Below are 14,962 nucleotides of genomic sequence, written 5' to 3'. Positions count from 1 at the left end.
ACAAGACGATGTAATGCTGGAAGCTGTCATTTTCCCTATGGGATCCGGTAAGCCATTTTTATTACAGACAGTAAATAAGGGCTTCACAAGGGCTTGTTAAGACTGTAGACATTTTCTGGGCTAAATCGCTTCATATATAAACATATTTAGCCTTGAGGAATCATTTTAATCTGGGTATTTTGTAAAATAATATCGGCAGGCACTGTTTTGGACACCTTATTCTCTAGGGGCCTTCCCTAATCATAGGCAGAGCCTCATTTTCGCGCCGGTATTGCGCACTTGTTTTTGAGAAGCATGACATGCAGTCGCATGTGTGAGGAGCTCTGATACATAGAAAAGACTTTCTGAAGGCGTCATTTGGTATCGTATTCCCCTTTGGGCTTGGTTGGGTCTCAGCAAAGCAGATACCAGGGACTGTAAAGGGGTTAAAGATAAAAACGGCTCCGGTTCCGTTATTTTAAGGGTTAAAGCTTCCAAATTTGGTGTGCAATACTTTTAAGGCTTTAAGACACTGTGGTGAAATTTTGGTGAATTTTGAACAATTCCTTCATACTTTTTCGCAATTGCAGTAATAAAGTGTGTTCAGTTTAAAATTTAAAGTGACAGTAACGGTTTTATTTTAAAACGTTTTTTGTACTTTGTTATCAAGTTTATGCCTGTTTAACATGTCTGAACTACCAGATAGACTGTGTTCTGAATGTGGGGAAGCCAAGGTTCCTTCTCATTTAAATAGATGTGATTTTTGTGAAAATGATGCCCAAGATGATTCCTCAAGTGAGGGGAGTAAGCATGGTACTGCATCATCCCCTCCTTCGTCTACACCAGTCTTGCCCACTCAGGAGGCCCCTAGTACATCTAGCGCGCCAATACTCCTTACTATGCAACAATTAACGGCTGTAATGGATAATTCTATCAAAAACATTGTAGCCAAAATGCCCACTTATCAGCGTAAGCGCGACTGCTCTGTTTTAGATACTGAAGAGCATGAGGACGCTGATGATAATGGTTCTGAAATGCCCCTACGCCAGTCTGAGGGGGCCAGGGAGGTTTTGTCTGAGGGAGAAATTTCAGATTCAGGGAAAATTTCTCAACAAGCTGAACCCGATGTGATTACATTTAAATTTAAGTTGGAACATCTCCGCGCTCTGCTTAAGGAGGTGTTATCCACTCTGGATGATTGTGAGAATTTGATCATCCCAGAGAAACTATGTAAAATGGACAAGTTCCTAGAGGTCCCGGGGCCCCCAGAAGCTTTTCCTATACCCAAGCGGGTGGCGGACATTGTAAATAAAGAATGGGAAAGGCCCGGTATACCTTTCGTCCCTCCCCCCATATTTAAAAAATTGTTTCCTATGGTCGACCCCAGAAAGGACTTATGGCAGACAGTCCCCAAGGTTGAGGGGGCGGTTTCTACTTTAAACAAACGCACCACTATACCCATAGAAGATAGTTGTGCTTTCAAAGATCCTATGGATAAAAAAATAGAAGGTTTGCTTAAAAAGATGTTTGTTCAGCAAGGTTACCTTCTACAACCAATTTCATGCATTGTCCCTGTCACTACAGCCGCGTGTTTCTGGTTCGATGAGCTAGAAAAGGCGATCGATAGTGATTCTCCTCCTTATGAGGAGATTATGGACAGAATCCGTGCTCTCAAATTGGCTAATTCTTTCACCCTAGACGCCACTTTGCAATTGGCTAGGTTAGCGGCGAAAAATTCTGGGTTTGCTATTGTGGCGCGCAGAGCGCTTTGGTTGAAATCTTGGTCAGCGGATGCGTCTTCCAAGAACAAATTGCTTAACATTCCTTTCAAGGGGAAAACGCTGTTTGGCCCTGACTTGAAAGAGATTATCTCTGATATCACTGGGGGTAAGGGCCACGCCCTTCCTCAGGATAGGTCTTTCAAGGCCAAAAATAAACCTAATTTTCGTCCCTTTCGTAGAAACGGACCAGCCTCAAGTGCTACGTCCTCTAAGCAAGAGGGTACTACTTCTCAAGCCAAGCCAGCCTGGAGACCAATGCAAGGCTGGAACAAGGGAAAGCAGGCCAAGAAACCTGCCACTGCTACCAAGACAGCATGAAATGTTGGCCCCCGATCCGGGACCGGATCTGGTGGGGGGCAGACTCTCTCTCTTCGCTCAGGCTTGGGCAAGAGATGTTCTGGATCCTTGGGCACTAGAAATAGTCTCCCAAGGTTATCTTCTGGAATTCAAGGGGCCTCCCCCAAGGGGAAGGTTCCACAGATCTCAATTGTCTTCAGACCACATAAAGAGACAGGCATTCTTACATTGTGTAGAAGACCTGTTAAAAATGGGAGTGATTCATCCTGTTCCATTAGGAGAACAAGGGATGGGATTCTACTCCAATCTGTTCGTAGTTCCCAAAAAAGAGGGAACGTTCAGACCGATCTTAGATCTCAAGATCCTAAACAAGTTTCTCAAGGTTCCATCGTTCAAAATGGAAACCATTCGAACAATTCTTCCTTCCATCCAGGAAGGTCAATTCATGACCACGGTGGATTTAAAGGATGCGTATCTACATATTCCTATCCACAAGGAACATCATCGGTTCCTAAGGTTCGCATTCCTGGACAAGCATTACCAGTTCGTGGCACTTCCTTTCGGATTAGCCACTGCGCCAAGGATTTTCACAAAGGTACTAGGGTCCCTTCTAGCGGTACTAAGACCAAGGGGCATTGCAGTAGTACCTTACTTGGACGACATTCTGATTCAAGCGTCGTCCCTTCCTCAAGCAAAGGCTCACACGGACATAGTCCTGGCCTTTCTCAGATCTCACGGATGGAAAGTGAACGTAGAAAAGAGTTCTCTATCTCCGTCAACAAGGGTTCCCTTCTTGGGGACAATAATAGACTCCTTAGAAATGAGGATTTTTCTGACAGAGGCCAGAAAAACAAAACTTCTAAACTCTTGTCAAACACTTCATTCCGTTCCTCTTCCTTCCATAGCGCAGTGCATGGAAGTAATAGGTTTGATGGTAGCGGCAATGGACATAGTTCCTTTTGCGCGCATTCATCTAAGACCATTACAACTGTGCATGCTCAGTCAGTGGAATGGGGACTATACAGACTTGTCTCCGACGATACAAGTAAATCAGAGGACCAGAGACTCACTCCGTTGGTGGCTGTCCCTGGACAACCTGTCACAAGGGATGACCTTCCGCAGACCAGAGTGGGTCATTGTCACGACCGACGCCAGTCTGATGGGCTGGGGCGCGGTCTGGGGACCCCTGAAAGCTCAGGGTCTTTGGTCTCGGGAAGAATCTCTTCTACCGATAAATATTCTGGAACTGAGAGCGATATTCAATGCTCTCAAGGCTTGGCCTCAGCTAGCAAAGACCAAGTTCATACGGTTTCAATCAGACAACATGACGACTGTTGCGTACATCAACCATCAGGGGGGAACAAGGAGTTCCCTGGCGATGGAAGAAGTGACCAAAATCATTCAATGGGCGGAGACTCACTCCTGCCACCTGTCTGCAATCCACATCCCAGGAGTGGAAAATTGGGAAGCGGATTTTCTGAGTCGTCAGACATTACATCCGGGGGAGTGGGAACTCCATCCGGAAATCTTTGCCCAAATTACTCAACTGTGGGGCATTCCAGACATGGATCTGATGGCCTCTCGTCAGAACTTCAAGGTTCCTTGCTACGGGTCCAGATCCAGGGATCCCAAGGCGACTCTAGTAGATGCACTAGTAGCACCTTGGACCTTCAAACTAGCTTATGTATTCCCGCCGTTTCCTCTCATCCCCAGGCTGGTAGCCAGGATCAATCAGGAGAGGGCGTCGGTGATCTTGATAGCTCCTGCGTGGCCACGCAGGACTTGGTATGCAGATCTGGTGAATATGTCATCGGCTCCACCATGGAAGCTACCTTTGAGACGAGACCTTCTTGTTCAAGGTCCGTTCGAACATCCGAATCTGGTCTCACTCCAGCTGACTGCTTGGAGATTGAACGCTTGATCTTATCAAAGCGAGGATTCTCAGATTCTGTCATTGATACTCTTGTTCAGGCCAGAAAGCCTGTAACTAGAAAAATTTACCACAAAATATGGAAAAAATATATCTGTTGGTGTGAATCTAAAGGATTCCCTTGGGACAAGGTAAAAATTCCTAAGATTCTATCCTTTCTTCAAGAAGGTTTGGAGAAAGGATTATCTGCAAGTTCCTTGAAGGGACAGATTTCTGCCTTGTCTGTGTTACTTCACAAAAAGCTGGCAGCTGTGCCAGATGTTCAAGCCTTTGTTCAGGCTCTGGTTAGAATCAAGCCTGTTTACAAACCTTTGACTCCTCCTTGGAGTCTCAATTTAGTTCTTTCAGTTCTTCAGGGGGTTCCGTTTGAACCCTTACATTCCGTTGATATTAAGTTATTATCTTGGAAAGTTTTGTTTTTGGTTGCAATTTCTTCTGCTAGAAGAGTTTCAGAATTATCTGCTCTGCAGTGTTCTCCTCCTTATCTGGTGTTCCATGCAGATAAGGTGGTTTTACGTACTAAACCTGGTTTTCTTCCGAAAGTTGTTTCTAACAAAAACATTAACCAGGAGATAGTCGTGCCTTCTTTTTGTCCGAATCCAGTTTCAAAGAAGGAACGTTTGTTGCACAATTTGGATGTTGTTCGCGCTCTAAAATTCTATTTAGATGCTACAAAGGATTTTAGACAAACATCTTCCTTGTTTGTTGTTTATTCTGGTAAAAGGAGAGGTCAAAAAGCAACTTCTACCTCTCTCTCTTTTTGGATTAAAAGCATCATCAGATTGGCTTACGAGACTGCCGGACGGCAGCCTCCTGACAGAATCACAGCTCATTCCACTAGGGCTGTGGCTTCCACATGGGCCTTCAAGAACGAGGCTTCTGTTGATCAGATATGTAAGGCAGCGACTTGGTCTTCACTGCACACTTTTACTAAATTTTACAAGTTTGATACTTTTGCTTCTTCTGAGGCTATTTTTGGGAGAAAGGTTTTGCAAGCCGTGGTGCCTTCCATCTAGGTGACCTGATTTGCTCCCTCCCTTCATCCGTGTCCTAAAGCTTTGGTATTGGTTCCCACAAGTAAGGATGACGCCGTGGACCGGACACACCTATGTTGGAGAAAACAGAATTTATGTTTACCTGATAAATTACTTTCTCCAACGGTGTGTCCGGTCCACGGCCCGCCCTGGTTTTTTAATCAGGTCTGATAATTTATTTTCTTTAACTACAGTCACCACGGTATCATATGGTTTCTCCTATGCAAATATTCCTCCTTTACGTCGGTCGAATGACTGGGGAAGGCGGAGCCTAGGAGGGATCATGTGACCAGCTTTGCTGGGCTCTTTGCCATTTCCTGTTGGGGAAGAGAATATCCCACAAGTAAGGATGACGCCGTGGACCGGACACACCGTTGGAGAAAGTAATTTATCAGGTAAACATAAATTCTGTTTTTTACACAGCTTACGAAGCATGTACATACATCAACCTATCAGAGGAGGGGTGTGCCACCTGACCACCAATAGAATTAGAGGTGTGCCTTCCGGAAACAGCTACGGATAACCCCAGTCAAGGAAATCGGACGCTCAAAATCGCAAGCAAAGGAGCTGCATATCTACACGGAGGCTGTTGTTCTTTGATACATCTAAGAGTAAGGTACTTTACAGTTCACTATTAACTTTGACACTTCACACTTTGAAAGCGCTTATACATCAAATGCATTATTTGTGCTTCAGAAGCAGTTAACTTTGTTTTATCAGCTAATACTGGATTTTAATATAGGGAGACGTCCCCGCTTTTTTATGAACCTTATGTGTTTTAGACATTAGTGTGGTGTAATATTTAATTGTACATAGATTACATATTGTGTGATTCTAGCTTATGTCCATTTGTTTTATACAATCACTTAATTTTTTCTAATCTATATTTGCTTTTAGGACTCGGCCCTTATTATTCTACTACCCCATACTACCTATATAGGTTTTCTTTCTGAGATAAGTATCCTTTATATCTGCAGTAGTATAGATCCTAGCTGTTCTTTACAGCGCCAGTTTTATTTTTATTTTTTATCCATTGCTCTGTATTGAACTACTGAGGAGGAATAGTTTTAAAAACTTGGCCCATAGGATTTATTGTTAGCGCCTATACACTGTGTTACCAAGAAATTTTATTGTGTCAAGGGACCATCTACTCAAAACATTTCTCGGTACCATCTTTAAAGAGAATATTTAAAAATGTATTACAGTGGTTTATTTTTCTAAATAAAGTTCCTGAGCTGTTTTTTTCTGCATTGTCCCTATCAGTCATTGAGCAAAGTGATTCCTATCAGTTGTACACCCATGCACATCCTGTTTGTTTTATTTTCTAGTTCTCATTTAACTCTTTGGTTCTTGTTTATTTTGCATAACAAGGATAGGGGCTATTATTTCATATTTATGTAATAGAAAAAAACATTTCACTTTTTTTGAGGCAGACCTTTCTTAAAGGGACATAAAACCCAAACATTTTTTTTTCATGATTCAGTTAGAGCATACAATTATTTTTCCTTCTATTATCTAATGGTCTTTGTTTTCATGTTCTTTGTTCAAAAGCAGGGATGTAAGCTCTAGAGTGTGCAAGTGTCTGTAACACTATAGGCGCCGATTTATCATGTTCAGGCGGACATAATCCGCTGTAGCGGATCATGTCCGCCCTACATCGATAAATGCCGACAGCATTTATCATTGCACAAGAATTTCTCGTGAAATGCTTGTGCAATGCCGCCCTCTGCACATTCGCGACCAATCGGCCACTAGCAGGGGGTGTCAATCAACCCGATCGGGCTGATTGCTGTCCGCTGCCTCAGAGGTGGCGGACGAGTCCAAGAGCAGCGATCTTAAGACCGCTGCTTCTTAACTTACATTTCCAGCGTGCCAAAAATTACGGGGATAGATAGCAGCATCCGCTGCTTGGTAAATCTACCCCCATATATGGCAGCAGTTTTGCATCAGTGTTTTACATTAGCAAGAGCACTAGATGGCAGCATTATTTTCCATCATGTTGTGCTTCAGAAATGTACACTATACCGACCTAGGTATCTCTTCAACAAAAAATAAAATAAGAACGAAGCAAATTGGAAACTTTTTTTAAATTTGTACTTTCTACCTGAATAATGAAAGAAAATTATTGTTTCGTGTCCCATTAAGCACTCTCTTGTGTCCTGTTTACTGTGTCTTCTTTGATGTTTTTTGAGGGACATTATAGTCCTGTTTGTAGCTAGACTCATACACCTGCATTTACACGTATTCAAATTCTAGCTGGCTTCTGTATATTTATGCCATTTGTATAACCCTGCAGTTGTTTCTTAAATGTAGTGTTGTTTTTTTATAATTTTCATACCCAATGAACTTTCTCAGCTTTATCCAATAAAGGGGGCCTTATATATATTTCTAGCATGTCACAATTCAGCAATGCTATCAACTTTTGGACGGTATCTTTCATTTTCCCAGCTACTTTATAGGAGGACAAGAGAATTGTTCCATTTTTACTTGAAAGATGTAAAATCAAGCAGAAATGTCAGATTTGTTCAATACTAAAGGGACATAAAACTCACATTTAAATTCCCCATAAAAAGTTAAAATTATGTATAGAAAAAAGTGACAATGTATTTAATCATTTCATTTTGCTTGCTTTTCTATTAATTTTCCTTTCTGTTGGGCTGCATTCCATGGAATTAAGCTCCCTGACTTTCTCCCCCCCAAAATGCACATTGGATATATATATATTTCTGCTCCTTATTAGCTGTAGTAAAGAGAAGATGATAAACTCAATAGACTATTCAAGAAGTGTGTTCCTGGACTGTAAAATAATGCATATTTTGCTAACAAACTGACATTTTACATGTTTTTGAAATATTTATTTGATATTCAGTATGTGGGAGGTAGTGGTATATTTAGTGTTGAATGTCCTTTTTCTTTCCAATGGCATGGAGAGTCCACAAATCCATTCTTATTACTAGTGGGAATTCAACTCCTAGCCACCAGGAGGAGGCAAAGAACACCCCAGTAGAGCTGTTAAGTATCCTCCCACTTCCCATAAACCCCCAGTCATTTTTTGGCTTGTACATCAGGAGGATGTGCAAGGATGGTGTCTAAAGATATTAATCCTTTAATGGGTACTTTTTCCCTGCAAGCAATGATTGGGACTATGCTGTGTCTACATAATCCTCTAGTAATGGTGTCTTTTATCAGTTGGAAGACGGCGAGGTAGTCCTTGCTTACTTTCCAACATTTATGCTACCCCTATATAGAAAACCAGGGTTGGTTACTCTGCTTTTCTTGTACTTCAGGTCCCTGTCAGGATGAGGATTGCTTCTGTCAGACCTGGAGTTGGTGAGAAGAATGAAGACTTCTAACCGTGAGTCCCTGTATACCTTGCCCCCATTGGCTGAGTAGTCTTAATGTGGCATATCTGTGGGTAGGGGACTTTCAATTTTATTGCCGGCTATCTCCCTAGTGGAGGTGGGCAATGAGAGAGGGTGACATGTTGGGCACTCTGTATTGTGTTGCTAAGCTGTTTTATCATCCGTGCCTATATTCTCTCCCTCTCAGCGGCGGTGACTCAGTCTCTTATTTAATGTAGGATTGGAGATCTCCACCTGCTGGGTATATATTTACATTTATTTTGTCAGGTCCTCTACAGCTTTCTTTTGAGGCATGTAGGACAGGGATTATACTTGCAGACACCTTTTTAATTATTTAAGGTGCCGATATCTACTAAGTAACTGAAGGTTTCCCCTCTATGGCAGCAGCTTCTCAGGTTGCTTATAGGAGGAGATTTTTTTTTTTTTTTTTTCTGCATGTGGGACCCTAAACTCGGTCAGTGATAGAGGTGTGGGGATCCTTTACTTAGGGCTATACAACTGTGCCTAGCGGAAAAGCCTTAGAGCGGTTGCCTTTCCTCAGTGTTTAACACTTCTGTAATTAACTCCAGTTAAGGGGATCAGCTACCGTTGGACTGTTCTAGTTGACAGTGGGCAACGTTTTTTTATTTCAAGTAGGATTCCTGAACTTATCTCTGGGGACCCCTTAGATGTCAGAAGCCTAACTGTCTTGCCGCGGTGTTCAGGTTAAGCCATTTTTTCCCAACAGTTTCTTTGCCGTGCTCTTCAGCAGTAATGGCGTCTTATGCTGCAAAGTGTTCTACAGCTTTTGTGCTGAGACTTCCTTAGGGATAAGGTGTTGAGCTCATTTTCATTCTGATGGAACGTGCCCTCTTTAGGAACTTTACGTTTTTTTTTCTCCTAGGTAATACAGTTCTTGTAGTCATATTGTGGTCTCAGAAAGGTTTATTGGCGTAACTAGCTTAATATGTTTATTAATCTACCGACAATGAATAGACATTAACGAGGATTATGGGCAAATCAGTATTAGTTGCAAATCTGATGTTACAGCGCCATTTTGCTTGTCTCTTTTCTAAAAGAGAATCCTGCCCTTTTTATAACGGACGCGGCAGTAGAGGTACTAGTGTCTGTTTCTCTGTTCTCTTACTTTTGGAAAACAATGTGCATGGAGTTTTTCTAATACAGTGTTTTCAAATAAAACAAATCAAAATAACCCAGTGCTAAGTTATAGAAATACCTTTTGGCTCCTTAAAAAAGGGTTCCTAGCTCACCCTTAGAGGGATCATTACAAAAAGGAAGTATAAGGAGCGCCAAAATAGGCTGAGGTATATGAATGTTCGATATGAGATATACGAATGTTAGATATAGTATATGAAATGGAATCTGTAAAGATTATACATTTTATTCTCATCTCACATAAAAAACAAACTTAAAACAAATAATTACTCAACATGGATCCATGAGAAAAAATAGGGAGCTCATAAAAAATGCAGTAAAATTACTTATAAAAAACATGTGAATGTCTAAAAGAAAGCGAGTTAGGCTACCCCAGTCTGGTTAAACTGGAGTAAGAGTTCCTTAGTGGTATACCAATTGTAGTGGTTGAACTTCAGTGTCAGTGAAGAGTGAAAACCTCAAAAAAAAAAATTGTGTGATATCCAAATCTGCGTGAAACTTGATGAAAAATATTCCAAAAGGTCAAAAAAGATCTAAATATATATATATATAAATATATATATATATATATATATATATATATATATATATATATATATATATATATATATATATATATATATATATATATATATATATATATATATATATATATATATATATAAATCTCAAAATATCAAAATCAGTGGAAAAAGTCAGTGAAAAAATGTGATTGGTCCTAAATGGTTTCAGTCAAAAATAAAGAAATTTGCTGAGAGTCTCATATAAAGTCACCAGTAAATGCCCCCATTTTTTTGGCGCCAAGTTTGATTGGCTGATAACCTATGGTACACAGTATATAGAGGCTACCAGTGCACACCATATTTAGTCTTGATAAAGGCCTTTTAGGTTGGACTATGAGGTTTACAGGGATACATTTCTGGTACACCCTGGGCCCACCTGATCAGGATTAACTAAATTTCACACTTCTCCCTTAGTGGGATTAACTGTTCTTTATTTTTGACTGAAACCATTTGGGACCAATCACATTTTTTCACTGACTTTTTTCACTGATTTTGAGATATATATATATATATATATATATATATATATATATATATATATATATATATATAGTGAGAGAGAGATTGATTTCAATCTTTTGGAATATTTTTCATCAAGTTTCACACGGATTTGGATATCGCACAGTTTGTTTAGAGGTTTTCACTCTTCACTGACACTCCCTCCAGAAGCTCACCCACTACAATTGGTATACCACTAAGGAACTCTTACCCCAGTTTAACCTGACTGGGGTAGCCTAACTCGCTTTTTTAGACATTCACATGTTTTTAGAAGTCATTTTACTGCATTTTTTTATGAGCTCTCTCTATTTTTTCTCATGGATCCATGTTGAGTAATTATATGTTTTTTAAGTTTTGTGTTTTTATGTGAGATGAGAATAAATGTATAATCTTTTCAGATTCCATTTCATATACTATATCTAACATTCGTATATCTCATATGTAACATTCATATACCTCAGCCTATTTTGCTGCTCCTTATACTTCCTTTTTGTACTAATACAGTATTTTCATTGCATGTACCGGTGTCTGTACAGAGGGACCTTCTGGGGGCTTTTATAGGATCACTGTTAGTAGTTTTAGCAGCTATCCTTTATTTCTTTTCACTTTTTATGTGCCTTTTTTTATTCCTCTTGCTCGTTTCCATCTAAAAGCTCTACAGTTATGCATGTTTGGTCTATGGATCGGAGACCACTCTGACCTCTCTCAGAGGATAGTCTTAGACAGCTGGACAAGGGATTCCCTTTTCATTTGGCTCTCTCAGGACCGTCTGTCCCAGGGCACATGTTTCCTGAGACCGTCTTGGGAGATTGTGTCTACGGACGCCAGCCTTTTCGGGCTGGGATGCTGTTTGGGCTTCCTTAAGAGCTCAGGGAATGTGGTCTCAGGAGGAGTCTGCCCTCCCGATAAATATATTAGAATTGAGAGCAATCTTCAATGCTCTGAGAGCTTGACCCCAATTGCGTTCACTCCGGTTTCTTAGATTCCTTTCGGACAACATTATTTCTGTGGTGTATATCAACCTCCATGTAGGGTCACGGAGTTCCTTAGCTAGAGCTCTGCCCTTTTGATTCTTTACACAAAGTCTGGCTAACTTGCCGGATATTCAATCCTTTGTTCAGGCCTCGATTAGTATTAGGCCTGTATTGAAATCTGTTGCTCCTCTGTGGAGCCTTAATCTTGTTCTTAGGGCTCTGCATCAGGCTCGGTTTGTTGATATTATGTTTTGTTTTTTTCTCACTATTTCTGAGGTTCGTAGGGTCTCTGAGCTTTCGGCTCTGCAATATGATCCCCTTACCTTATTCTTCAAGCGGATAAGGTGGTCCTTCATACTTATTTGGGTTTTCCTTCTAAGGTGATGGGACCACTATCTATTTAGAAATTGTCGTTCCTTCTTTCTGCTCTAATCCTTCTTCTTATAAGGTATGGCTGTTGCACCACCTGGATGTTGTGCATGCTAAGAATTTTTATCTACAGGCTACTAGAGATTTTCATCTCTCTACTGCCCTTCTGTGGTATTTTATGGTAGACGTAAGGACCAGAAGGCCTCTGCTTCTACTCTTTCCTTTTCATTGAGTAGTGTTACAGCAAGCTCTAGTGGTTTGGTGGATAACTTAGCCACCTAGTAACCAAAGGGTTGAGAGTTTAAATTCAGCTACCACTGAGTTTCTCTTCAGGACAGTAGCCTCCTGAGAGGATAACAGCTCTTTCCTCTAGGCTGTCTATTCTTTCTGGGCCTTTAAAAAGGAGGCTTCTGTGGAACGAATCTGCGAGACGGCCACTTGGTCCTCGCTGCATATTTTTTCCAAATTCTATGTTTTTGCCTCAACTGAGGCTTCTTTTAGGAGGAAAGTTCGTCAAGCGGTGGTGCCTTCTGTTTAGGTCCGCCTGTCTTGTTCTCCCAACCTTCCATTCTGTGTCCTCTAGCTTGGGTATTAGTTCCCACTAGTAATTAGAATGGATTTGTGGACTCTCCATGCCATTGGAAAGAAAACTAAATTTTTGCTTACCTGATAAATTATTTTCTTTTCTGGCATGAGTCCATGACCCGCCCTTAATTTATTTTTAAGAAGGCTTTTGTCAATGTTTAAACCTCAGGCACCTCTATACCTTTGTGTCCTTTTCTCTTTTCATGTTCCTTTGGCTGAATGACTGGGGATTTATGGGAAGTGGGATGATACTTAAAGGGACCTATAACACCTTCAAAAAATCCTTTAAACTAACTTATACTGATAAATAATAACACACTACGCATGAATCTCTATTCTTGAGGGTCAGTTTACCTCAAACAGTACAATTAGAGTGTCTTCAATCAAACTGCTGATCCAGCACTTGGTAAAACTATGTATGCCGCCATATTGCCACACAGGCACAGCAGTCATGTGATGAACATGGCATATACTTTTATTAATCAAGTCAGAGGATTATCAGAACACTCACTCACTGTGGAGCTGTGCGAGTGCTACATTAGCTGTATATATTATTCTATTTATCTTATGTGCCTCATAAAAAAACATTCAGTTTGTGAAGGCATTATAATAAAAGCATTGCCACTTTTTTTTGCATTATAAATACATCTGCACTATTGTCTGCAGCACAGCTCCAGGAATGCACAGTCACACCTCCGTGAACGGTTGTAAATTATCTTACAATACTACAGAGGGGAAGAAGGTGAGGGGGCATGTTCGTTGGAAGATAGCTCTGAAGTGAATAACCTATGTATGCACTGTTAGTTTTTCAGCTGCTAGTTACAACGGAACATGCCTCCTCCCCCTCCAGGAATGCATATCTCCGTGAACACTTTGATTTCTCATAGCAAACTACGAGAGGGAGAGAGGGAGGGGGAGGAGGCATGTACCGTTGTAACTAGCAGCTGAAAAACTAATAGTGCATACATTAGTTATTCACTTCAGAGCTATCTTCCAACGAACATGCCCCCTCACCTTCTTCCCCTCTGTAGTATGCTAATATAATTTACAACCGTTCACGGAGGTGTGACTGTGCATTCCTGGAGCTGGGCTGCAGACAATAGTGCAGATGTATTTATAATGCAAAAAAAATGGCAGTACTTTTATTTTAATGCCTTCACAAACTGAATGTTTTTTTATGAGGCACATAAGATAAATATAATAATATATACAGCTAATGTAGCACTCGCACAGCTCCACAGTGAGCGAGTGTTCTGATAATTCCCCTCTAAACTGGATAAATAAGAATATGTGCATCACATGACTGCTGTGCCTGTGAGTAAAACGTGCGTTACAACATGGCTGCAAACATAGCAGCATTGAGAGCAGTACCAGCATTCTATTTGACAACATTATTTTGAACAATACTGGGTGTAAACTGCCCAGAGTGCAAACACATCCTTGATTACTAGATATGAATTATATTTATGTTTGACAGCAGAAGTTAGTTTGGAGAATTTGCAGCAGGTGTTTAGTGTCCCTTTAACAGCTCTGCACGTTTCCCTGGTGGCCAGGAGTTGAATTCCCACTAGTAATTAGAATGTATTTGTGGACTCTCCATGCCAGGAAAGAAAATAATTTATCGGGTAATCATACATTTTTGTTTATATAAATAACTTTCATTTTATTTAATTGCAAGTATTTATATTTAACATATTTGTTTATAATACGGAAATGCTAAATATTAGCTTGTGTATGCGTTTATGTGCATCCTGTAAATCTTTGTAGATTTCTAAACTTTTTTTTTTCTTTCTTCAGACAGGGAAACGTGTAGCCAAGTCTCTACACACATCTCTACAAAGTGTATTAAATCAGGAAGAAAGTTTAGGAAAGAAGAGGCAGAAAATTGGATTCCTAAGATAAGCTGTCTAGACGGTCATGGTTACGTTTATAAAAAAAAGAAAAAGAAAATGATTTATTTTCACACTGACTTTTATATGCCATTTTTTTCAGTATTGATATAGTGAATAATAATGAATAGTGCAGAATTGCTTCATCTCTTTGTTGGAGTTTGTATGGATACAGCTTTTTGCATATTATCAAAGCTGGGGCTTGGCTGTAGAAGAAGGAACACACACATTGCAGTTCCCTAAACAATAAAAATATTTGTAATACAGAACTGGTCCTGGCAGTTTTTTTATATTTTTATTAGACTTCAGTTTTTAAAGTTATATTGTATGTTTTTTTATATACGTTTTATTTAATTTTGTCACGTGAAATGTGGTATTGTCATGTAGCAATAATGGTCTTATAGAGGCAGTCCTGTACCTGATACAGCTTGTTTAAAAGGACATTCAACCGCCATATAATATATTTATACAGGGAGTGCAGAATTATTAGGCAAGTTGTATTTTTGAGGATTAATTTTATTATTGAACAACAACCATGTTCTCAAT

The 14,962-nt window shown here is 40.2% G+C and overlaps 1 protein-coding gene across 2 annotated transcripts in view; it reads left to right on the top strand.

The window, feature by feature from the left end:
* The window catches only part of EXOSC7 (exosome component 7), a 105,488-nt gene extending 90,803 nt beyond the window's left edge, over positions 1–14,685 (top strand). The window contains exon 8 of one of the 2 annotated variants that reach the window (XM_053714468.1): positions 14,329–14,685. In XM_053714468.1, coding sequence (XP_053570443.1) covers positions 14,329–14,340 — 12 coding nt within the window. In that variant the 3' untranslated portion in view covers positions 14,341–14,685. Of the gene's footprint in view, positions 1–14,324 lie in introns of both variants that reach the window. The other variant, XM_053714467.1, reaches the window with a different exon arrangement.
* Positions 14,686–14,962: the final 277 nt, after the last annotated feature.

The sequence above is a fragment of the Bombina bombina genome, chromosome 5, assembly GCF_027579735.1.
Source record: "Bombina bombina isolate aBomBom1 chromosome 5, aBomBom1.pri, whole genome shotgun sequence".
Classification (NCBI taxonomy): domain Eukaryota; kingdom Metazoa; phylum Chordata; class Amphibia; order Anura; family Bombinatoridae; genus Bombina; species Bombina bombina.
The sequence above is the reverse complement of the archived record's forward strand: the minus strand, read 5'-3'. Positions and strand labels throughout refer to the sequence as shown.